Source organism: Lagopus leucura, unplaced genomic scaffold (genome assembly GCF_019238085.1).
Source record: "Lagopus leucura isolate 7727_CA_CO unplaced genomic scaffold, USGS_WTPT01 63731-0_obj-0_obj, whole genome shotgun sequence".
NCBI lineage: Eukaryota > Metazoa > Chordata > Aves > Galliformes > Phasianidae > Lagopus > Lagopus leucura.
The window spans coordinates 152562-177922 of NW_024962403.1; the positions used below are offsets into that span (position 1 = coordinate 152562).

The following is a 25361-nucleotide window of genomic DNA, read 5'->3' on the forward strand; positions in this document are numbered from 1 at the left end:
TCTTGTCGCTAAAAGACAAACTGCTATATCACAGAGGGAGCCATCAGAGCTTGACTGTAATGTTGTTGTTCAGCTGTTAGGAGTTTAAACTATATAGGCACCTGTTGCTTTTTTTTTTTTCCCCTCAGCTGCTTATCATCTTCACATCTTTAAAGGGGTATGCTGGAGGTTCTGGGATCTGTGCTACCTTGTGACTTGTTGCAGAGACTCCAGAGCAAGCGAGTGAATGTGAAATTTTAATTCACATTATTAGTAATTCAAATTATTTGGAAGCTCATATGATTAATTGAGGGGTGGAGGGTTAAACCTATTCAGCTGTTGCTTTGTTTTATTTAATGCCAGCAGCACTGGAAGTGTAAGCAGCAACCCAGTGGAAATATGAGAATAATAAAACCTGGCGCTTTCCAGCTGTAGATGCCAAATCCATTTCCAGAGCTGGGCAGTGCTATTCTAGCTCCCTTAGGAAGGGAGCTGAAGCTCAGTGACCTGAAGAGACTTGTCCCAATGATTCTGTTTCCTGTTCTGTTACAGCAGTGCTTTGGGCTTTTGATTCCCAGCTTTTAACGTACCTACAAGACATAAGAGACTGTCAGTGGAAGAGGGGGTTGGGTTGGAGCAGTTTTGCCAAGGGCATGATGATTAAATGAAGAACATAAGATATCTATCGCAGGCATTTGCTTCTGTGGGGTAGGCAATCACATCTGTTTTCTTTGATGTAGGCTCACTCGCTCGTAGGTGTGTTCAGCTTCAGTAACTGCAGCCACAGCAGTGATGAGGAAGCAGCTCTGATGGTGCTTGCTATGAGCTCTGTTTTCTTCATACCTTTTACATGAGGCAGTGGTGCTGAACCTGCAGCCCAGGGACTGGCCCCAGGATGGTTCATCTGGCTTGTTTCTGACTGCTAGCTTTCCTGGAGGCTCACACTCCTCCTGTGCTGGGAGGAGCCATGGGACTGCTGGTTGAGAAGAGAGCCACAAGCAGACTGTTCTGTCATACTACTTACTGGCATATATTTTTCTTCCTGTCTGTGCCTGAAGGGTCTTGGAAAAAGGGGGAAGTTGAGAGCAGAGTCTGGGCTGGATAAGTTTGCTCTGTAGTCACCTTTCTGGAAGTACTTTTTGGTGCAACAGCTGCGTCAAACCTTTCTGAATTAAATCCTGGGTTGAACAGCTGGCACATCTGCAAGGGTAGTCAGTTTGTAGTGAAAAGAGGGTACATATTGTACTTTCAGCCTAACTTGTGGAACTGTGCTATGCAGGGAGAGGGCCTCCCTGCCAGGCAGGGGTATGTGGTATTGGTCTCCTCTCTTGAAAAATTGACGTGAAAATGTCTCACCGGAGTCCTCTGCTTCTGAAACTGTAACTTAGACTACTTCATCTCAGTGGTAAAATGTCCTGTTCTGTTAATAATTTGTCTGTTCTTCCCTCAACAGAAATGCCCTCAACGAGTAATGGTGAAAGCAGTAAACAGGAAACCATGCAGAAGACCTGTAAGAACAGTGACATTGAAAAGTGAGTGTAAAGTGGATAGCTTTTATTTCTTGTTGGTTTAAGAACTATGGAGTCCACTGACTCTCATCTATCTCTGTTTTTGAGGACAGTCCATTGTCTCTGTTCTGTCTTTTCTAATGTACTTGCATGTACCACCCTCCATCTTTCCAACAAGGGGGATCCCAGCAGTCCCATAACTTGGCAGGAGATTCACTGAGAGAATTAAGATCCAGATTATATCTCTGTATGGTTACTAACAAAAATATTTCTCAGTTTCTATGTTTATTCTATGTTTACCAACCCTTCCAGTTGAATCAGAAATTTGACTCTCAGTGTTTGACTGTTCGATAATGCAGGTGCCCCAGTCATCTCCTTTCCTTTCCCTCTCTGCTGGCTGGATATCCTCCAGCATAGGAGAGAAAAAAAAAAATGCTTTTTTTCTGCACTTTGTGGTTGAGTAACAGCCTCCCTCCTCAGCTTACTCCCACAAGCTCAGGAGGTGTCCTGCTTAGGCATCATTTGGCAGTCCAAGCATACAAGTGCAGGCTATCCACTGTTGCCATGGGCTGTTAATTATGGGATTTTTTGAGTTGGTAATTGCCTGAAATAAAACGTTGTCCCAGGATCAAGTGAGAGGCAAAGCAGCTTGATTTAAATGGAAGACATGAGAAAAAGCAGGTTTTAAGAAGGGAATATTTACACTTTGGGCTAGATGTATTGGTAATTTAGGATGGGGAAAACCTGATGTTGAAATGAAGACTTTAAAGAAAGTTATTCTTTAATGTAGTTAATTAACTTCTTGCCCCGGTCCTGATGCAGAAGCTTGTGTCACTTGCACATTGTGGGGTGTCTCATAGTTCAGGCAGCCTGGCAAAGCTTTTGTTCACCATCAGGAGTTATAGCTGAGGAAATTCCCTGCTGCAGAGGAAGCTTTAACACTGCTTTGCAGTCTCGGCACTTTTTGCAAGACAATTTTTTGGCATATACCAAACATGGGCTGTGTGCCGTTTGATACTTGGTGAGCGGACTTTGGCCAAAGACCGCAGAGCAGGAGAGCTCACAGGTCAGTACTGAAACAGCGTTGCCCTTAGCACAAGCTTGGCTATTGTACATGTTCTGGTGGCCAGGACTCAAGAATACACGCATCCCATTTGCCCTGATCTGTCAGCCTCTGTCTCAGATACTGCTCCAGGCCTCCTGCCTGTCAGACTAGCAGCCCTCCACCCTCCCAGATCTACTTCTATTGAAAATCTTTAAACTGCAGGAGCTGAAAGGATTTGACATTTTCCAGAACACTTGAGCTCAAGTGATAAAATTGACATAGCTTTAATAATCTGATCAAAGAGGCTTTAGCTAGCACCTTTTGAAGGATCCCAGAATCCTTTCCAAACAACACGTGTGCCAGCTCTGCTGTGAAGTGGAGGGGTGAGTGAGTGTGTGTGTCTTTGCATGCACGTGTGTGTGCGTGTGTATATATGCACACAATGCCTTGTTCCACAATAGCCTTGTCCTGCTGAAGCTTCAATGCTGCAGAAGGTGCGAAAGGTCAGCAAAACCCAATAGAAATTACAGGAAGGACCTCTGTGTCTTGCTGAGTCTTTCCAATAATGCTGATTTTTAAAGAAGCAAGGAGGGCTTTTTATTTAAGGCCCTTTATTTCACTGAGGTTCAGAAGGCAAGATGGTGTTTCAGGTGGAGAATTTCCTAACTGCTGTTTTTTTGTTGTTGTTTTGTTGGGTTTTTGGTTTTTTTGCTCCTTTCCTTTGAGATTTGTGTGTGATAAATAGTTTCTGTCCTGCCATTTAAGAAGTCTGAATGCTCTGTGTGCTTGTCTATGTAGAGGGGTTCTGTTAAATTAATTGATAACAGGGATCAGAGCTAGAAGCCTGCAGAAGGGGGGGAAGGGTTTTATACTGTCTGTCTGATTCCCACTCCACTGCTGAGCCATGATATATGACGACCCAACCCAACAGGCTAAATTGATTCATCTCTAGTTCCTGTTTCTTAATCTGGACCTAAATTGGTTTCATTTTTCTTGTATTGGGTGGCACTTGCAGGAAGTTTTCGGCAGCATCGCTTTACACTGTTGCTTGTAACTTTAATTTTTGCTTTTAGACCTGCACATTGCTGATAGGCATGGTAAGCACTGTGTAGCATCTGATGAGCATTTTTCAAAGCATTGGGAAGCACATGACCACCTGTCTCAGCCATGCCCTCCGTTCAGGCAGTTGGCAAATAGAATTAGCAGTGATCTGCATATCGATCCTTCCTTCTTACGGGTGATGTTCCTTCCCCCTCCCCTCTGCCAAAAATACATCTAGGTGAGGAGAGCCGTGTTTCTCTGATAGGTCAGCACTGAGAACTGGAGCTCATCAGTGTGAGCTCTGAACTGTGAGTGGCAGCCATGTGCTGGGCACTCTCCTTCCCAGCACTGCAGGCCCACATAACCTCATCTCTGTGCCGATGGAAGGCGTCTGGGCAGCACCACTGGGTGCTTTGTGCCGAAGGCTCCTGGGAGCAGGCAGGCCATGTGGGCCCTCAGCAGATGGGCTGAGCTCAGCTGGCACGAGATGCGGCTCCGGTCAGCAAAGTGGTCCCTAATTGCCCAAAAGCCCACCCCACATCTCTGCAACAGACACAGAAGTGCTTTTCCCCACAGAAGTCTTCCTCCTCCTCCGCCCTGGAGCTGCCCGCAGCGGCCTGGCGCCATTTTGAGGCCGAGGTTCCCTGGGGTTAAAAGCCAGCATCTTAATTCAGAGTGCCAATGTTCAATTTTGCTTTCTGCCACCAGACTAGATTGCAGGCCAGCGAGAGAGTCTGGGTTAGTGGCCCACTGGGTCACCTCCCATTTGTTTTCCTCAATTTTGTGTTGTCATAAATTCATTCCAGCCCGTTGTGGTTGATCAGTTTATCTCCGCCGGGGCAGGGAGCGCTGCGAGCATGATGTATGGCACGGAGCATTGTAGCCAGCCTCTCCATGAATCACTCCAGCTGGTTGGTGTCAGCCCCAAAGCAAACAGGCCCCGGCCGCTGAGCGTTGACTACGATGAGCTCAGTATGGGAAGAGACATGACGTATGAATGTTTATTTAATAATTCTCTAATATTTCCAGCGGAGTGTGGCTGTGCCTTCTGGGGGAGGGAGGGAGGTTGAAGAGGGAAACTCTAATCTGTTGGGGTGGGTCATAAATCAGGAAGACAACATCATTAATCAGGGATGGGACCGAACTGGAAGGAGGTGGGACTGGAGCTGCCATCCTCAGTGGGAAGGGGCTGTGCTCTTTTTTTTTTTTTAAATCTTGTTTCTGATCCCACTTGGCCCCAGCAGTGCTGCCCACGTAATAGCAAGCCTGGACACACGGCTGTTGAAGTGAGTACGCTACCTCCATCATAAACCTTGCGATGCAAGCCTGCCAAGCATTAAATCCCTTTATAATTATCTTCTTTATATAACACTTCATGCTCATCATGCTTCATTGGATGAGATGCTCGTTGGGTTAAAAAGAGGGTCTGGGAGACAAAAAGCAATTGTATTCTATTTTTCTGGTCTCCTCTTTCTTCCCCTTCCCCCTCACTTCACCTCTTTCCAGAGCAGCTGTTCAGAAAGCATTGGCTCTAATGTTGGCTGCTGCAGGAGCATGGGGGAGAGAATTAGTTAAAATTAAAGTGTAGGGTGGATTCCACGTGCAAAGAGCAGTAGGTGAGACAGCAGCGTCCGGGTCTCAAGGCCTCTGCTCCTGGGGAGACAGGTTGAGACTGGAGCCTCTGCTCCAGCGTGCAGCCAGAGGATTAGCTCAGGCCTCAGAGGCAAGGAGCCACGCTTAAGCCACTGTGTCACAGGGAAGCAGAAGCTGTCGTGCATTTGCACTGGAGGATAAGCACTCCCCAGCCCTTCTCTGTAATGTCACACCATTAATAGGCTTTGGTGGTAGACAAGAAAATCCTGTAGCAAGGATAAATTTGTTTAGAATTACCTCAAGCCATTAATGACCTAGCCCTTTGTGCTCAGGGGGGAGCGTGGGGCTGAGGATCGGCAGCAGGAGGCTCCAGGCTGAGACCAGCCCACACAGACTGGAGATGAGGTTTGGGAGGCATGGGGTTGTTGAAGCTGGGCTGAGTGCTGCCTGCGTCTCAGGGCTCTTGTCCAGATCTGTTATTTATTTTTTAAGCTTTAGTTCTTCCTGTCAGTAATTTAATAGAATGTAATATGTGCTGGTGGTCAGAGTTGGAAAGGTGCATGGGCAGATGTTGGGCTTTTTTTATGAAGTGAGACATTCACATTACTTCATCCCCTCGATTGGGTGTTCAGGCTCTGGTGGTGAACAGAGTGCTGGGTTTTCTGCTCCCTCCTTTAACTGTTTGGTAGAAACTAGATGTGCCAGTGATGATCTCAGATGTGATTACCACTGTGCCAGCTGAAATTCTGTCAGTGTCATGGTTCTTCTCGGGCTAGCAGTTAATGAACCAGATCAGCCTCCCAGTTAGCTAGTGACAGGATGAAAGGGAATGGCCTTAAATTGCACCGGCGGAGATTCAGGTTGGACATTAGGAAAAGCTTCTCTGAAAAGAGTGTTCAGGCACTGGCACAGGCTGTCCAGGGAGGTGTCAGAATCACCGTCGCTGAAGGTGTTAACGAAACGTGGGGATGTGGCACTGAGATGTGGTTTAGTGGGTGATATTGGTTGCAGGTGGACAGTTGGATTGGATGATCTTTGAGGTCTTTTCCAACCTTAATGATTCTGTGATTCTGCAAAGCTCAGCAAGGCAGGCTAACAGGAAGAGTTCGGTTCTGGTGTGACAGTGCTATCCGTTCTACAGTTGTATCCAGAGATAGGGTCTAATACTCATGCTTTGGAGACAGTTCTTGCAGACACGTTGGACATCTTCCTGCAGTGGAAGAGGTGCTTTTGTCTGTAATGTTTTAGAGCTGAAGCCAGAGTGGCTCTTGTGGCAGTAGCATCCTCATCCCACCGTGAGCTCAAACCCCAGGAAGGAATTTTCTTCCTATCTTGCGGGTGCAGTTGAGGCATCTTGCCTTTCATGTTTCTTTGCCCTCCTCCTTCTTTTCTTTTTTTTCTTTTCTTTTTTTCTTAGTTTCAGAAATGCTGTTAACTTTAATTTGTGGAGTTGCTTCCTGGGAGTGAAAAATCGATGGGGGGCTATCGCAGTGTGAAATTTGACTGTCACTATTGAGCTATAGAGTTAGCAAGATGTCTCAGAAGGTAAAAAATAAATCGTGGCCCAGCAAGTGCTCAGCTGTGCTATTTCAAAGGGGATATGAGGCTGATGGTCCGTTAGAGGGTACTTCAGTTAGATGGATGATGATTCCCTGTGAAATATTGGAGTTATTCCATAGGTAAGAGAAACTTTAGCTTATAAAACACAACCAGCTGCCTTCTAGCAGACGGATTCTGCCCTGAGATGTGTGAGCAGCTTGTCAGAGAGAGGACTCATCCCTAAAATTAGCCTGTCGTGTTTAACGGTGTCTCTGATGGAGCATTTTAGATCCTACTGTGTCCCTTCTGAAAATACTTTGAGGATGTGACTGTTTATTCACATCCCTTACCTACGCTGTAAGAATTAACAGTCAGGGACTGGGTTTTCATGTTCTTTTTTTAGGAAATGCTTGCATGGTGCTCAAGAGAAAAGTAAGAATTATTTTTAATGTAGGCTGTGTTCTTTGTTTGGATGGGAATGTTCCCTTGAAGAGCAGAAGAGGGGCCATGTTGTGCCCCTTCCACTGCCAGTTTGCTGTCTCTCCTGTGCATCTGTTGGAGGGCAGCCCTGGCTGCACAGCTTCTCTGTGTGCTGGCATTAATAGGGCTACTGCTTTCTTTGGCACTTACTGGCTATTACGGCAGGACTCAGTAAGTGTTTGTGCTCTGCCAGCTGCTGTGTGACAACAGGATGATTGGGATTATGGTTCTTGGTAGTTTATGCATTTCTTAGGCTATAGTTAGTAAATATAAATATGAAGTAGTACCAAAAAAAAAAAAAAAAAAAACCAAACCTGTTTGTATTACTTCCCAGCTAAACCGTGTCTGGGACACTGTAGAGTGTGTAATTATTTATCTTACACTTGCGTGCACATTTCTGATACAACAGAGGGGAGCTCACTGCTGCAGGAAGCAGTTTTAAGCTGTATTTAGTTTAGGTTGGTGAAGATCTCCCCAGAAAATGTAATTGGTGTTATACAAGCAATGTAATACCAAGTAATGTGATTAACATTTAAAAACCATGTTGATTTTTGCCTTCACTTCAGCGTTGATGCTTGTCTTTCCCCACTGCCCACCACTGTGGTTACTTCATCTTATTTTACCCATTTGCTTCTCCTTCTTTGTTTCTGATAGTTTCTATCCCTCCAAAGCTCTGTTTCCCACTCAGTTGTGTAAGTGTTCCTGCCCTTCCCTTGGACAGCCAGCTCATGACCTGTCCTTCATCTCCACTGCTGATTTCCTTTTCCAGCTCCGGGACCACAGTTGGTTATGTGATACTAAAGTGCAATGGCCTCTTGTTGCTTTTTGAAGGCGCATTTACCTTAAATGATGCTAATTCTGATCCTTTCTTTCCCCGTGAAAGGAAACGGTTGCGGTGTAAAAGTTCTAGGCCAGGCAGCACAAGTTGTAGGAAGTTGTCTGGAGGATGTGTTATCACACTGCCCTTGTGCACCTCCAATCAGTGCTCATGAATGGGGTTCTGGAAAGCGTATCACCTCGGCAGTAAAGCCCTTAAAAGGCTGCAGATGAATCCAAATGGTGCTGTAGTAGCATAGATATTTCCTGTTTATTTTGGCCATTTGGAGGCAGTCCATGGGAGTAGAAGGCATTTTGTTGTGCACAGGCTCGGCTTAGGAGTCTGCTATTCCCCTTCCACTTCAGGGATATTTTACATTTTTAATGCCCTGATTATCCAGCCAAAGCTACCAATAATCCCAGACTACCCCCAGACCGCAGTTGGATGCTGGGTTACAGCAGACCTAAGTCCTTCAGTAGAGAAATAGGCCTGCCTAGCTGTATGTGGAGCTTGGTTGTAATCCAGGCTTGTTTGCTTGTGGATCAAGCAGTCTCGGTAGGCTGGAACCTGCAACCCGTGTTCTTCGTTGGGGAGCAGAGCTGCACTTCCCATCTTCACCACCTGCCTTCCCTGGCCCTGATTTGTATTGAGACGGCACAGTGAACCTTCACAGGTCTATTAGGAATGCACTTCTGATCCACCAGGATGAGGGATGCGTTTGAAAAGTGAGTTGGCATGTCACTGTACAGGATGTGCAGTAATTTATATTTAGGAATTTTGCTCAGAGAATTGTTTTCTAATTCAGCCAGTGCTGCCCCAGTAAAACCTGCAGCAGAATGCTCGTTGGTAGCGTGGCTTTCTCCTTTATCGCCAAAGCTGCTCCAGTAAAGCGATGGGATTGCATTTATTTCCTCTTTGAAACAGGGGACATCGTCTCTAAATCGAGATCAGAATGACCCATGCATTCTTTCTCCCAGCTTTCATGTCGAACCATAATTGCTCAAATGGCACAGTTAAAATTTTGGCGCAAGCTCAGTCTTTCACTCGCTGCCTTTTTAAATCAGTCCCAGCGGCCGGCAGATACCGTATAGCCCTACAAATGCATCTAAACACACTGACTCCGAGGCTCCTTCCATTCTGAATGATCAGCGGTGCCATCTGTCTCTGTTTTGATTGGGGCTGGGCACATGTGTCCTGGCGAAACCTGGGCCAAAAAGAGAGAGAAAGAGCCAGCCCTGAATTTACTTCCTGCTTCTGTAGAGGCATTGTTGGGCTCTGCGTTGTAGAGGCGGAGGAGATGGGAAAGCATAATGAATTCTTCTGTCGTTAAATTCTTTGGGGAACCTTTACCCAAGTCCCAGCTAAATGCAGCTTAAAATGCAGCGGTAAGCTCCCCTCAGTGGTATTGCGGCGGTGCGTGCAAGTGTAAGAGAAATAATTCTTCTGTGGGGAAAGAAGAGACAACATTGTTGGTTTGCATCGAGATGAAATTAGTCAGAATCAAACTCTGAACTTGGCAAGCAGCTGCCGGCATTAACAAGTTGTGCAGGCAAGTATAAAATAGAGGCACGGCTGGCGGAGGGGGCTCAGCACCGTGTGTGTGCGCGCGCCCTTGCATGCACCCCGCTCCAAATTCACTACTTAGAACACGGAAATTAGAATGGGGAACATTGCATTATTCATAACTTGGCAACCAGAAGCCAGGGCGCTTTGCCAAAATAAACTATTCTCTATAATTACAGGTGAAGCAACATTCTTTAATATCTTACAATACAAAAACATACATTAATCAAGGAAAGAGGGCTTTTTTTTTTTTTTCCTAGAGGACAATAAATTAGCATCCTTGCCAATTTCCTCAATACACGTGACAATGTTTTACAGGATTATAAGTCAGCCTTTTTAAAGGAGGTTAGTCTGAAAACAAATAAACCCGATAAATGAGATTTTTAGCTAAATGAAGGGGAAGCCAGCTCCTAAAGTGTTGATGTCTTGCCAGCTGATTTGCTTTTAGTGCTGGCATTCTCATGGACAGAGGGTCTAAACTTTGCTTGGTATGATTTGACACGGCCCTACTGACAGCAGCCTTGCTGTGCAGTTTGCTGCTGTGAGGAATCTGGCACTGTGGCTGTGTATCCCCCAGCAGAACTCACACACATCTGCCCCGATGAACCCCCCCATCATTTTAGCAATAGCACGTGCTGCAGGTAGTGCTTGCTAACTTGAAAGGGAGGATGGGTTCTTTCACCAAAGTGGAGACGAAAAGCATCCTTGTCCTGGATGGTAGGTAGTGATTGTGCACTGGTGCTTTGGAGATCATTTGGTTTGAGCAGTCTCAGACATGAGTGCAGACTGGGAGAACTCACTGAGAGCAGCTCTGTGGGTAAGACTTTTGGAATCCTCGTGGACAAAAAGGTGGACAGGCACTGGTACAGCTGCCCTGAGAGCTGTGGGTGTCCCATCGTTGGAGATGCACAAGGTCAGGTTGGATGGGGCCCTGGGCAGCCTGATCTGGTGGGGGGCAACCAGCCTGCAGCAGAGGGTTGGAGCTGGGTGGGCTTTGAGGTTCCTTCCAGGCCAACTGAATTCTGTGATTTTATCGGATCTTAGAATTCTGTGCCCACACGGTGAGTTGTGCATATTAGCCTTTCTCTTCTGCAATGAAGTAGTGATTATGATAACCATCATCTGGAGGCGTGGTTGGATATGGCCAGAAGCAATTTCTTTGCTCCTGAAATCTCACTTTAGCTTTACACTGCCTTCAAAGCATCAACCAGTCTGTTTCTAATATTTATGATATGTAAGCTGGTAGCAGCCTGACCTCTGCCCCTGCTGCAGGGAAATGGCAGGTATGCTCTGCCAGGATCAGGTTCTCCACCTTGGACAAGGGGAAATAAGGTCTTTGTTTAAAAATAAAGCCATTGCTGCCAGGTTTGTTACTGCCACTCTGTGTTTACAGACATACAGAAACAAAAATAAAGGTGTGAGCACAAGGGAGAAAGGTCAGAATAGCAAGTGTCAGAAGAGGCCCATGAAGTCTTATTGGTGGTGCGTTTAATCGGTGCTAAGCATTTTTTTTTACAGGGGACACACAAATAGTGGAACTGTAAAAAATACATGGAATGCTGTGTACAGTGTGACCGTTTATGAAGAAATTAATGTTTATATCCATCAGAGGGAAACCAAAGGGGGATGTTTAACGGAGGCTCCTCAGCAGCGGGGTGCTGCAAATGAGACCTGGTAAGGGTGGATGGGGTTATTCACATGGGCAGATAGACAGGGTTCTAGATGCAGTGATGTATTTCTTGTTTGTCTGTTTGTATGATGGAAAGGAAACAGAGGTGAATAGCTGCTGCTGGTGTCTGGTATGAAGCTTTTGCTCTTGGGCCCCTTCCAGTCAAACAGTTTTTTCAGCAGCCCTTAATATCCATCTGGGAAGGGTTAACCGAAGCCAATCACTTTGACATCGGTATCTTTTTGTTTCCTTTTTGGTCCAGTATTTTGTTGATGATAAAGCACAGACTTAGTCAATTGAGAGATTCCAGAGCTGCAGAATCAGAGATAATTTAATTAACGGAATTGCTTGTGATTGCCCACTGGGACAGCGGGTAGGAATTGCTCGATTTAATTTGGAGAAACAAAGATCACATGCATGCTAATGTTTGACAAATAACCAGTGTTTGGGTTAAAGTTTTTTGCAAAGGGGAGGCAACCTGTTCCCAGGGGAGATTTCCCAGCAGGTGCTTGCTGAGTACCAGATCAAAGGTACAGATAGGTCCTTTTTCTCTTACATGGCACTTTTGTGCCCTTCTCCTGGCCTTTTATGTGAACAAAAGCAAGGATTTGCTCAACGAAAGTAAGTTTGTTCTTTTTTTTTTTTCTGTACTGACAAGAGGAAGAACATGCTTTGAACAGTAGAAAAACATGTATTGGGCGTGAAGACTGGAAAGTGCTGGTCTTCCCAGTCTCCCAGTAGACTTGCTCCGTGATACCCAGCATGCCCAGCTGTGACTGCCAAGTTTTGGGAGTCCATAGGGAAGTGCAGGACCAAGCTTCTTCTCTGAAGAGCCCTTCCTTCACGTTTCTGTTCTGGTGTAAATGTTTGTGCTGAGGCTCCCATATTTGTGGTGGAGGTAGGTGTAGCTTCCCAATAAGAATGGGATATGCCTTCTTGAGTTGTCCTCTGCCATGGAGGAGATGATGAGGCTGCTCTGCTCCCTCCTTCCTGGTTGGAGAAGCAGCAGCCCAGGGCTGGATGCATAAGCTCCTTGCAGCAGTTGTGCTCAGCGTCTCTGTCCTGAGGCTGGTGAATGACGTTATCCAAACATGTGAAATCAGAGCATTGAGGCACAGAATTGCTAAAATGGTTCTCCCACATCCAGACATGAGGTCAAGGCAAAGCAAGGAGCATGGCTCTGGAGCCAAATTCCTTCTTCATTGCCATTCCTTCAGCCTCCCTTGGCATGGTGGCTTGTGGAGTTCGCTGCACTCTGGCCTTTCTAAGCCCTTAAAAACGCAGCACAAGCTGCTCCCAGCTGTCTCCAAGCAAACTCGCATGAGGTGTGCATGCAAGAGGGAAGCATCAGGGAATTCCTGAGATTGCTGCTGCAGGAAGAGTAGCTCTGAAGTGATACTTATCTTTAGGATACAAGCAGCAGGTTGACGGTAAAATGTCACTAAATGGAATGGTATGTGTCCCAAGTGTGCTGGCCACCACGGGAGCCAGACACATGGGAAGTGACTCTCGTCTTTATTCCATCCCTGGAGGTAGTTCCAGTTTCCTTTATTTACTAATGTTCTCCCTATTTCCCTTGACCTCATTTCCTCTGGCTTTTCGGAAGCAGCCATGCAATTATCGCTTGCTTTGGGTTGACCCTTGGCCCCCATGTCCCTTGTTGCTGCTGCTCCAGGAGGCTTTCCTGAAAGCTCAAGTGCAAAATACTCGCTCGTGGCCAAAAACCTCTCTCTTGGGAGCTGGGAGCTGTGCTTTGGGCAGAGGATTTGTCCTGAGAGCACACTTAGCAACAAGAACATGGAGTTTAAAGTCTGTTACAGCCGAGCTTTGATCAGCGCTGGGAGATACTGCTGTGGCTGAAGCTCCCTCTTACCAATGCACCCCAGTCTTGTTAATAAATGTATATTTAACAATGTCTGGAGCGTATGAAGTGATAATAACTAAATCAATACCTCCCACATTGATTGTCCAGGATCCCTACAGCGTGACGCACGCAGCAGTGCGGTAATTTTCCAGCTAACTAGCACCCTGATCTACAGCCCTCCTATTGATTGGCCATTGTATCAGGCAGCCTCTGAGCATTATTTCTTATACCTCTATTCAGCCTCCTTTTCTGATTCATTCATTTATTAGTGGACAGGTGCGATTATCTCAGAGTCTTTCCAAAATTGGCTGATGGGGGTCAGCCATTTAGGCCTCTATAAACAAGCCATTTTGTATCTCCTCTAGTTGCTGCAGTGGCAAATTCTTCCCTTTCAAGCTTTGACCATTATTGGGCTAGGTCTGGAGATGAATTGGCTTTTGCTCGGATCTGCTCAAGGATTCCTTTTTTCCCTCTCCTTACTGAGTCACTTGCTCTTCAAAGGAGAAAGGACAGTTCCATGGATGGTAGGGAATTTAGCAAGGGTTGAGGTTCCTGCTTGCTCTCCACTTTGGGCAGGAACCTTGCTTGCTGCCTTCTAAGTTCCAGTAGCCTCACGCATGCAGGAAGAGAGAAACAGATTCCAGAAAGTCAAATTCAGCTGCAGCCTTCATCTAGCATCAGCTTTTTGACAGGGTAGGCTGGAAGGGAAATGATTTTCTCATCCCACAGTAATCTTTAAGTTATAAATAAATAATCCTATTCCTCCCTCAGACAAAACTAACAGCTTTCTACACTTTCTTTGAAAATTCTGACAACTCTCCCCCGAGGGTGAGAACCCAAACTGGGATATGATAATAATTTATACCAACAAGCGGGAGCAAGTGGATGTTTCACAGCAGGGAGCTCTGTTTCCTACTAAAGCTCTTTCATTTTGCTCCAAAGAATATTTGTTGATACCAAGACTTGAACGCACGGTGTCCCTGTCTCCACGTGGTTGCCATCCACCAGGCTACGGTGGGCCCTGTGTTTCTTTGCCTTTTTTCCAGTTTATGAATTTCTGCTATTTTTTAGTAACTCATTTGTGACGAATCTCCTTCTGATTAAAGAGAGCGAGAGCCTTAATGTCAGTGCAATACTCCGCAAACCTTTCCTGGGGAATGCTGGAGGGCCCATGCCTGTGTCTGCACTGTGCAGAAATCTGATTTTGCAGCATGCTGGAGTGACACATCCTTGTCTGTAATGCTCCCTGCATCTCATTTGCTAAGCATTACTGCCTGCCCTTGCTTTTAGGTTGGCAAGTTCTTTTTTTCACCAGCCTTGCAGAGCCATGAAAATACACTTGCCTGCCCTCAGCACAGTGCCTCTGTGACAAAAGAGATAATGCTGCCCATCAAAAATGACCCTAGAAAATGGGAAAGCAGTGGTTGTAAAGCTGCTTTTATAGCCTCCCTGTTGGCACAACGTCTGTTGCTTTTGGTTTTCTCCTTTTCAGTATTAGAAACCAACAAGCTAGAGCAGCACTGTGTGGATCCTCTGTAATGCAGATCTTGTGTTTCACAAGTCTGATGGTCAGCAGCGGCCTCCGTTCTTTAAGGAGAAGAGCAGCTCCTGTTGCCCATGCAAAGTTAGCTCACCAGCTTGAAGGAGCGCCCAGAGCCTTGTCCTGTGTGTTTGGTCCCATGGAATCGCTCACAGGAGACAGAAAACAACTAACAAAATCTATTATTTAAGTGTTCACGTCTTGCAGAAACTTGCCTTCTATGCAGTTGGCAGCACTAGTCCTGTTGTGCTGCCGTGGTGTGTTTGGAACTGCTTAGTAGCAGACCTCCAAGAATTCACACTGGGTTTTTCAAAGACTCTTTTTCAATGCACGTTTGAATCTTGCTCACTTTTTCCTCTGTTGCTCGCCTGTTGTGAGATCCTTTTCCCCCTGAACTCTTAACAGTTTTGTGTGCTCAGTGATGCTCACTCTCCATCATCTTTTGCAGAATTACAGAAGACTCTGCAGTGACAACATTTGAAGCACTAAAGGCTCGTGTCCGTGAGTTAGAAAGGCAGCTTTCCCGTGGGGACCGCTATAAATGTCTCATTTGCATGGTGAGTAGCACTCCACTTGTGGTAATGAATCAGAAATGCCCTGGTGTCTTTCCCTTATCTTTGCTAAGGAGGAAAGTTTTTTTCCTTTCTCCTTTTTCTGGGGAGGGGAGAAGTCAGCCTCATCCCTGTACGCTATGAAGAATCTCTTTCCTTTTGAGTGTAAGTGCCTGGTTGTTTTAGAAATTGGACTTTCTGTGTCCATTACATTGCTCCACTGACTTTTACAGCCAAGAAAACCCCCACTTTGGGAAGCTTTCAGGCTCCCCAGAGAGAATTCCCAGATACGAGTGTTCTCTTCTCTTTCTATACATAAAAGGGTACATTCCATGATCTGAGACCCACCCTGCGATTTGAGAACAAGAATGTTGCCTGTTTAAAAGTTGTCCTGCTTCCTCTGTGGTGATGCTGTAGCCTCCGTAAAGAAAGGCAGCAGCTCCCTCTGATGGTCTGAGCTTGCAAAGCGTTTCATCTCCTTGTTAGGTCTTCGTTCTGCTGATGGCAGGAGAAAAATCTGCTTGGTGGAGGGCTCCCTCTGCAACTTGAGCTTGATGCATGGCGCTGTCTCTCCCACCTGTGACTTGTGGGTATGGGGGTAGCAGTTCCCCTGCCTTGTCCCGTGAAAGGCACAAGAGTTCACTGCTGATTTTCAGGGGCTTATTAGCAATCATGGAAAGCACTTGAGCGCTCTGCTGAAGCAGCAGCGGCGTTACTGGGATGTAGTTAAGCTGTTGCTGCAGGGTAGAGAGTTGTGATGAGGGTTAATCTTACCCTGTTGCTGTTTTTTATATGATCTGGTGACCCTTCTGATGAGAATAACAGCAGGTGGCCACGGCAACTTCAGATGCTCTTGCGATAACTGTGCTGAGCCAGGTCACCACTTGAGTGGATTACGGGCTTCCAGCAGGTCTGAGAAGCCAGAGACTTTCTACCTCTGCTGTACAAACATTGCTATCTCTGCTCAGTTCTTAAGTGGAAAGTCAGCAGAAGTTTGTTAACACGAGACCCTCTTAATTCTGCTTTGTTTTTCCTTTGCCTCACGCCTCATGGTAGATCAAGATCAGACCTCTCTTGCTTGGCTAATGGATCATCTGTAGTCTGATGCCATCCCTACAAAGAACAGTGTTGCAATGGGATTGGGAATGAAGAATCAATAGATTCCTGCTGTGGAAATAACCTATTTGCTTCTTCTCATTCAGGACTCCTACACAATGCCCCTGACTTCCATTCAGTGCTGGCATGTGCACTGTGAAGAATGCTGGCTGCGGACTCTGGTGAGGCTCTTAGCTACTTTCTCATTGACTAACAGACTTCTCCCTCTCTTTTGGGATACTTTATTTTAAATCACCATGGGGAAAGATGCTTTTTGCTTTATTTTAAACAACCTAAGTGCTGTGCATGCAGGCTTTAATGTCTTTGCCACTTAACACCTCACTCTAGCTTTGATTTCGGTGAGCTTTGTTTGAGTCATCGTTACCAAAGCACAATCCTGCTCACTGCTTGCTCTTCTGCTGCTGTGAGGGCAGCCTTGCCTTCCAGCAGTGCCCTGTGTGGCATCCATGCAAAGGGAAAGCTGTGGGAACGGAGGCCAAATCCACTGAGATGCAAGGAATGCGTAGCTTCTGGGAAACCTAATATTCACCTGAAACAAAGCAAATCGTCTTCAGGATAGACAATAGAGACAGAGGCTTTTATGAATATGAATCAGTGGGTTTTGGATTATTTGAAACAGCGCTGTGCAGTTTCCAAGCTTACACCGTTCTGTTTGGAAGATCGGGGATTACCTTGAACACTGAGCAGGTGACCCAGTGCAGTGGTGATTTATACATGTGCTGAAGGACATCAGGTTGAAATTTAAGGTGTTATTAAATATGGTGTTTTCCTTTCCTTTGTTAAAACTGGGGGCTTTATAATCAGCTTTTCATTTCCCCTGTGCAGCTGATTTTCAGGCTTTCATTTCACTCAGTCAGTTGTGCTTTCTAGTTCTCTTGTTAGCAAGACGATAAGGCGTTGGGCTGCAACGAATGTAAGGGAATGCCACTCCTAAAAAGTGTTCCTGTAAGGCATTACAAAATCTACTTTATAGAACATGTTGTGTTCTTGGAACTACGATTAAGCCAATCTTGCTCCTTTAAATCCTGCCTTTTAAAAATCTTGTCCAAGAAAAGTTACCAGGATGGTGAAGTGCCTGTGGGCTTCAGTACTAATAGCAACTCAATAACTTGGCTATCCCTTGGGCTGTATTTTATAGCTCTTCAGCTACACCCCGTCACTACTTAGATTATACAAGCTTTTGTAAACATTTTAGCAGCATGTTATAAAAGACACATATGTGGCCACGTAGCTGTGAGGTGTTTGGATGAATGTGCGCTCTGCCACCTTTGCTAAGTGAGGACTAATCTTGTTCCTCTGCAGTGCTTCAAGCAGAGGATAAAACACTAATTTCTTTTTACTCGAGTCTCTGCCGTCTCTTCTTTCCAGCAGCTGTAAGTGATGTTTTAAATCTGTCACGCCAATTTCAGATTGTTCTTAGGCTCAGCAACTTCAGTCAGGTCCCTTTCTTTCATGGTCATAAGAACTGGAAAACCTCACTCCAGGTGCTGAGGGGTTGGCGTGTCTGGGTACCTGTGGGGAGCACACGGCTCTTCTGCCGACCAGGCGGGATGGGAGCAGGACAGCAGGACAGCAGGACAGCAGGACAGCACATTAGGGCTTGGCACTTGCATAGGGGAAGCAATTAATAAGTGGCTACTCATGTGTTCCCCAGCCTCTCCCTGCAGCCCCCAATTTATTACACCAGGCCTTTTCACAAGGCGTGCTTGCGCTCTTTCCCGTCTCAAAAAAAATCTCCCAGCCTGTGTTCGCATGTTTCTAATGTAACCATTAAAATGTAGCCCGAAGACAGCAATAAAAACCCTGGAACGCCTTGGTGCTTTTGTGTCTTGATCAAAGTCAATGTGTGTAATCTCGTTAAGACTGCCCTCCTTCCCCCCTCCTTTTTTATGAATTTAATGGCATGCAGCAGCTGGGCTCAGTGTTTAATGCTCACCAACCTGCATTGTTCTAATTAAGGTATCTCCTTTTATTTCGGGCACAAAAGAGACTCTTGTTTTTTTTAACAAGCGAGGAGCTGTGGGATAGTGTGTGTAATAATCGCCACTGTTACCTTTCCCTGGGAATAAAGCTGGCTCCCCAGCAGGGCAGGAGGGGGATCGGAGGGAGCCTGCGCGTGTAGCACACATGGAAAGGCTTGGCAGGGGGAGAGGGGCAGCATTTTTCTTCTGTTGTGCAATAAACAATTCGTTGGAGTTCATGGGAGCTGGGCCTTGTGGGTCGTGCAGGGCTTCCAACACTCTGGAAAGCAGCCATCCCTGCTGCTGCATCCTTCATGTGCCTCTGTTCTGTGCACTGACAAATCTGGTACTGAGTTAGAGTGTGAGTGGGCTTGCATGAGAGAGGAGAGTGATGTGTTGAGTGTGGCCTTGGAAATGGAGGCTCCACGTGCCTGGGAGCACTTGTTAACCTGAGTGAGATGTTGAGGATGGGATAAAATCTGATGCTGACGTTTGTCACGGAGCAAGGGAGAGAAAAGTGATTTTCAGAGTTTGGGGTTTTGGTATTTTCTAGGATGCAGTACTGGAAGAATCTGAGCATCTCTGGTATCCTCAGGTTGCTGTCATGTCTGAGGGCACCGGTGAGGATTAGGTCTGTAGAGCACTTAGGCTCCCTGAAAACAGTTCTTGGACTTCAAGTTCTTGACGTCCAGTTGCAGATTGTTACTGTTCTCTCTCTGGTGGAGGCAGGGAGGCGTTTGTAAACACTGCACATGGCTGCTGGGCCCCTCAGCTCAGGTACTGGAGCTCAGTGCACCAGACTGACTCCAAGTCCTGGCCATGAAGCATCCACCAGAGCTGGTTCCTTCTTTCCATCCTGTCGCTCTGGGTTTGCTGCAGAGCAGAAAGGGGCCCTGAAGATGAGTTAGGGGAACAGAGATGGTGGTGCTGGTCAAGTCAGCCAGCGCATCAGTACCAGTGGACGTTTGCAGACAGCTCTCCTCTCGTGTGGCCTTTGAGGAAGTGAGGTCTGTATATCCACCCAGCATCCGGAGTAGAGGAGTAAGGAGTTTGCTCTCCTTCCTGAGGGCTGTGGTGTGGAGCACACAGGCGTGGGGTGTGCCATGCATACCACGTGCACTGAGCAGCTGGCCACAACACTCTGGTTGTGGCTTGGTCCGTGCTGGTCCTTGCTTGCTGGTTGTCTGTGGCACCTGACATCGTGGTGTACATTCATGTACAGCACTAAGTGCAGACAGAGGGCTAATGATAGCATCAGGTTGCACAGAAACTGGGATTTGAGTCTTGCGTGAGCTCGCTGCCATCCCTTGTGGGAGCTGGGTGCCTGCTCTCAGCTGGCTGTTGGACTGCTTCCACGTGTGTGGCATGAATCTCCCTTTGGAAGATGTTTGGCTGCCCCTTCTCTATCCTTTCCCATTAGCTGAGAGGCCCCCTGCAGCTACTCTGGGGTGAGTCTGTTTTCTTTCTCCCGGGATGAATGCTCTGACAGGAGAGATGGGTGATCTGCTGCACTGCTTTTCTGGGGAGGTTTGGAGCCGCTGTCTGTGGTGGTTTGGGAGAGCAAGTTTGATGTGTGTCTGTCAAAAGTAATTCAGGTTGAGGTGATCTTCCCAGGGGAATGGATTCTTGAGTTCTTGAAGGCCCTCGGAGCTGCCCTTCTGTCATCTCCCAAACTCTGGTATCCTTCCTTAGGAAATAAATGGAATTAAGAGTGAAGTCGGGCTGCTGTTGTCCAAGCTCAGAGCTGTTGTGGGTGTGACGTGCAGGGCTGAAGGGGGAGGTTAATTGGAGCAGGTGCACTTGGCTGAGTTTCCTTCTGGCCTGCAGAGCCAGAGCCAGCATTTCCCTTGTGCACCCGCTGGTCCCAGGCTCGTACTTCCCTGTCTCAGGCTTATTCGAAAATGACGACTGCGAGAGCAGGAAAAAATCGCTTTTAGAAAGCCTTCTTCATCACAGAGCGTGCTTTCAGGGGATCCATCAATAGGTGCGCATTCTGTGCAGTTGACACGTTTATGTCTTTGCTAGATGACACCGCTGCGTTCTGAGCCTTTCAGCTTTTTCCAGGCTGTAACGCTGCGCGTCCCACGCAGGCTTGGAGCGTTTGTCTAAGAAACGGTGCAGATAAAGAGTGGGCCTTCAGGGCCTTACGGGGCCTTCCTGAGCCGGCAGCTGCATGGAGGGCGCTGTGCTCCGTCCTCTGTGGTGCCCAGGCTGCTGTGGGGCTGCCCGCTTTCTTACCATGTATTTCAGGTTTGGCCTTCAGCGCCCTGCGGCAGCGAGCTCCGTGCTGTGGGGAGGCTCTGTGGGAAAGGGCGCTGTGCCGTTGGCTGTAGCCCTGCACCTGCAGGTGTGTGAGAGGCAGAGGGCCTTCGCTGGATACGCCACCCCAGGGCTCAGCTGCCCTCCTGGCAGAAGCTGGCTCTTGGCTCCCATCAGCTCCGTTTCTCCTTCCTATAAAGCATGGAGCTTTGAGCCCAGGCTTAATGGTGGCACTGCGTAGGCGAGCTGGCTGTGCACTTCTTTCTTCTCTGTGCCTCTTGGCGTATTCTGTTTGCAAACAGCCCCACAGGACAGCGGGAGGTGCCTGAGCCCTTCCCTTTCGGTGTTGTTCCCTTGGTCAATTCACAGCAGACATCACGCAATTATTATTTCTTTTATTTTAAAGAGCAACTTTAAGGCAGAATCCTCCAATCCTTCCTGGCACCGCGTGAGCCCTGACGACTTCTCAACATCTCAGCTCTCGTTAATGTATTTTTCAAACTGCTACCCCAAGTGATTAGCCCGTATTGTGGATCAATTACTTGCCAAATTTTAATTAAGAAAGGAGGAGAAAAAATAAACTCCTTCCCCGTTCCAACCCCTTTGCTTTGCTCTGTAACAGCCCCGGAGCAAACTTCTTGCAGCAGAGCTTTATAAACCCCTCCAAAGTGGGCTTTATAATGGAAAAGCTGAGGTGGCCTTTGCTGCAGCACACGCAGCTATAACACATCAAGGCTTTTCCATGAAGCGATGATGAAAGGAGCAGAAGGACCTGGAAAAAAAAAAGAAAAAAAAAAAAAGACCGAAAGAAATGGCCGACAGGTGGGACTTATTATTGCACAGTGTTTTCATTTCAAGGGAAAAGTTTAGTAACCCCAGCTGGCAGGTGAGCAGTGGGGGGGGCACACTCATTTTCATTGTGCCTGTGTGGGTGTGTGTACAAGTTGCTGGGCCTCTCTGCAAGACGGAGGAGCTGAAATGCTGGTGGCAGGGAGTGTTGTGCACTGATATCAGAAGTCAGGTGTAAGGAATGGGGTTCTAAATGATTTCAGTCTAAAAAGGAGTAATCAGGACTCAGTTGTGAATTTAACACACTGCTATGGGGAGAGGATGATAGCTTTGTCTATAAGAAAAGGGGTTCCTCCTGGGTACAAAGTCAGTGTTTTTGCTCAAGCTGTTGAATGCCAGAGAGTTCCAGAGAGACCCAGGGACTGGGCCTCAGGTGTCCTGGAAGAGCCCTCCCTGCGTGCAGGTAAAAAGCATCCACTGCTCTGTGGTCAGGTCAGGTATTGCAGAGTAACCAAACTGGGTCCATCTGTGTGTTGCTGGGTCCTGCCTTCTGGTGTGGTTGAAAACGTGGCTCTGAAAGCCCACCTGCAGCTCTCACATGGGGAGAGTGGAACCCCAAAGCCATCAGCATGTAGTGCAGACGGGGCTGAGGTCCTGGGGTCAGGCAGGATAAGTCCACCCATCTTCTCTTTCCCTGGGGCATGAAGGAATTGCAGATGTGACCTTGCTTTGCTGCTGAAGAGGGACCTGGACAGGGCATCTTTCCTTTCACAATGTCCCATGTTGAGCTGATTCAGCCTGCACAAGGGAGGCTACCTGGGGCACAGGGATCACATAATCCTCCTCCAGATTCCAATCCTCCTCCAGATCCCAGAACGGAGCAGCGTGGCCCTGTGCAGCATGAGGGGGCATGGGGCAGTGCTCAGCCCTGCAAGTCAGGGCAGCCCCATTTCCTGCGCTGCTGGTGCTGGAGATGGGCACAGCCCCACAGCAGCTCGCTCTGTCATTTTTCCCACCAGCTGGCTGTCACATCTGCCAATCTGAGGCTGACCCCGATTCTTGTTAACACCCCATTGCTGTCAGGCTCGGTGACAGGCAGCACACCCGCTGCTGGTTCATGTTGTGTACTGCTTGTATCAGCCTCCCGCTGCCTGGCCCCGCTTGGAGGTCACTGCTCGCAGCTCACCGGGGCATAGCAGGCCCAGCCTCTGCCCCCCTGTGTGCACAACATGGGGGGAGCAGGGCAGGGATTCCTTGGGGCCCGCAGCCCCACCTGAACCACTTTGGTCACCCGACAGCTGTGCTGCTGGTCTGTGTTCAGCCCGGCTGGGGGGTCAGGGGGTGGCCGTGCCGCCCCTGCTCTGCTGCGTGAGGCTGAAGGTGAGGTGGTGGGTTGGTTGGTTGGTGCTGTTCCCGCAGTGCATCACGCTCATGCTGTCGTCCCATCTGCTGCCCGCAGGGTGCCAAGAAGCTGTGCCCCCAGTGCAACACCATCACATCCCCCGGAGACCTTCGGCGCATCTACTTATGAAGGACGCAGCAGGAGGGCGGCTCTCGGCTCAGCTCAGCGCACCCACGGGGAGAGGAACGACCAGGAAAAAAGGAAAGAGAAAAACAAACAAACAAACAAAAAGACGTTTTAAAAACGTAAGGAAACAAAACCAGAGACTCCAGACACGGACTCGAGGACGCGGGAGCAGCGAGAGCCCCGGCTCCCACCTGCAGAGCCCCTCTGCAGCGGGCGAAGCCGACCCCGTTGTTGTGCAACCCCTTTTTTACAGCAGTGTTCCCCACCCGCCGCGGCTCGGAGCCCTCCTCCTTCAGACTGTGTTGTGACCACTCTGCCCCCAGGACGCTGGGGAAGGGACCCTTGGCAGCAATGTTAAATAACCTGTAACTCGTGTCCTTCGTTCGGTTTTCGTTGGGTTGGTTTTTTGATTTGGTTCTGTTCCGTTTGGGTTTGGTTGGTTTGGTTTTTTTTATTGGTTTATTTTTTTATTTTTGTGGTGTTCTAGTGATTAAAAAAAAAAAAAAAGGTTTAAAGGAAAGAAAAAAAAAAACCCACACCCAGGCAGAAATGAAGCACATGTAATATAGATTATATATGTTTACAATGTTGTGTATAAATGGGATAGACTCAAACATTGCATACTAATAAGTTTCCCTTTTGTTTTTCTTTTTTGGGTTGTATTTTTTTTAAAGAAGAAGAAAGAAAAAAAAATGAGCAGAGAACATTAAACCCATATTTTTCTTGGTTCAGCAAAGTTTTGGCATTAAAGTCATTAGTTTAAAAAAAGTATATATATACATATATATAATATAAATGGTTTAATGTTCTGTGGTGTATATTTCCTCATTCAGATATGAAGTTAACAGCTTTTAGTAATGGCTGTAGCATTGCCCATAACTTACAGAACTTATGGGGAGTAGAGGAGGTGGATTTTTGTCATTAGTTGTAGCTAATGGGGCTATTTATAATAGAATCGTTATCCCCGGAACCACGCGGCTCTCAGCTCCCCCCCAGGGGGCCGGGCAGGGCGGGGGCCCAGCAGGGCAGCCCCATAGAGCTCTGCCCCAGGCTCTGCTGCACCCCTTCCTCCCCCCTGGGCGCAGGGTTGGCTGGGCTTGGCTTTGCTCTCCTCCCTTCCAGGTCACGTTTTCTGGCTGGAGCTGCTCCACGTGCTGTGGGGCAGGGCTGTGCCAGCCTGAGGTCGCGGGTCGCACAGCCCCAGCTTCTTCCACGCCGTCCCTCATGTTCATCCCCATCGCCCGTACCCTCAGCCGTAACCAAAGCTGCCATCTGGCCTCTTCTGTTGTTCCTTTTCATTTTCAGGACCCAAGAAGCAGCTGTTGATCCGTTTCCTGTGAATGCGTGCTCCCTGCCTCCGCTCTCCTCTCACCGTGGGGTCTGCTGGGGGCTGAGCTCCCCACGGGGGATGCTGCTCTCCCCGTACCTGAGGCATCACTCCGGGCACAGCCCTGCGTGGGCAGCACAGCCATGCACTCTTGGTTCTGGGCATGAAGCATCTTGGCTGTGGCTGGTAAAGGGGAGCTGGGACCCCATGGGGTCACTGGAAGATGAAGCACGCCTTGGGCACAGCATGTCCTGTGGGGGCACAGCATGTCCTCAGGGACCCTTTGCCACCTGCATGCCATGAGCCTGGTGCTTTTTTGCAGAGCTGTTTTCCTCAATGCCTCTTGCAGTGCTTTCAGAAGGATCCCACTGCATCCCCCCAAACCAGGATCTGTGTTCTTTAAGCATCCAGCTCACGGTGTCTGGCTTTCTGTGCTCTCAGCAGCCTTTGCCATGGAGGATTTGCAGCCTTCCCTGCTAGGAAGGGTGATGGGGGGGACCTGCTTTTTCAGGGGGCACCAAGGGTTGGGAGATTCCAACAGAGAAAACAGCTGAGGGCCCAGCTGGGATCACGACCCAGTTGGGGTGCAGTGGGCTGGAGGGCAGATTCCTCCCTCCCCGCCCTTCCTTGAAGCCAGGGTTCCTGGTGGGTGTTGCGGACCAGCGCTGTGTACCGATGTGTAAAACCATACGTAACCCATCCTTGTTCCTTCATTTGGGTTCTTTTCCGTTTGTTTTGGTTCTTTTTGGTTTTATGTTTTTATTGTAAAGCCATCCCCTGTTTTCAAGGGGGGAGGGGTAAGGGGAGGGGAGAACAAGGGGGAGGCACCACCTCTCCTGTAACGATTTTAATCCATTTAAAAAGAAGAAGGAAAATAAAAAAAGGAAAAAAAAAATAGTAAATAAAAGCCCGGAGTTACCTATCTCTGCCCAAAGAACCCAGTTGCACAAAGCGATATTGCGGTGTGTCGATGATTGTGTGTCGGTGTATATTATACAAAGAGGTACTTGTCACTCCCGTTTGTAAACTACATTTGACATTAATTAAACACGTATAAATCTTTGGGGCGTGCCGCCCTGCTCTCTCTGTCTCTCCTTTCGGGGACTGGGGGGGGTGTTGGGGTGGCATCTACCTGCAGTGCTGCATCGCCGCCCCAGCACGGCTGGGACCCCCAGCAGAGGACACATCCCGG

At 47.8% G+C, this 25361-nt stretch overlaps 1 protein-coding gene across 5 annotated transcripts in view; it reads left to right on the top strand.

Moving 5' to 3' along the window:
• The window catches only part of LOC122190588 (E3 ubiquitin-protein ligase RNF220), a 159902-nt gene extending 136953 nt beyond the window's left edge, over nucleotides 1-22949 (top strand). For all 5 annotated transcript variants that reach the window (XM_042890635.1, XM_042890637.1, XM_042890636.1 and 2 more), the window contains 4 exons: nucleotides 1433-1511; nucleotides 15087-15195; nucleotides 16392-16466; nucleotides 22774-22949. In XM_042890635.1, the coding sequence (XP_042746569.1) occupies nucleotides 1433-1511; nucleotides 15087-15195; nucleotides 16392-16466; nucleotides 22774-22845 (335 nt within the window). In that variant the 3' untranslated portion in view covers nucleotides 22846-22949. The remainder of the gene's footprint in view (nucleotides 1-1432; nucleotides 1512-15086; nucleotides 15196-16391; nucleotides 16467-22773) is intronic.
• The last annotated feature ends 2412 nt before the right edge of the window (nucleotides 22950-25361 follow it).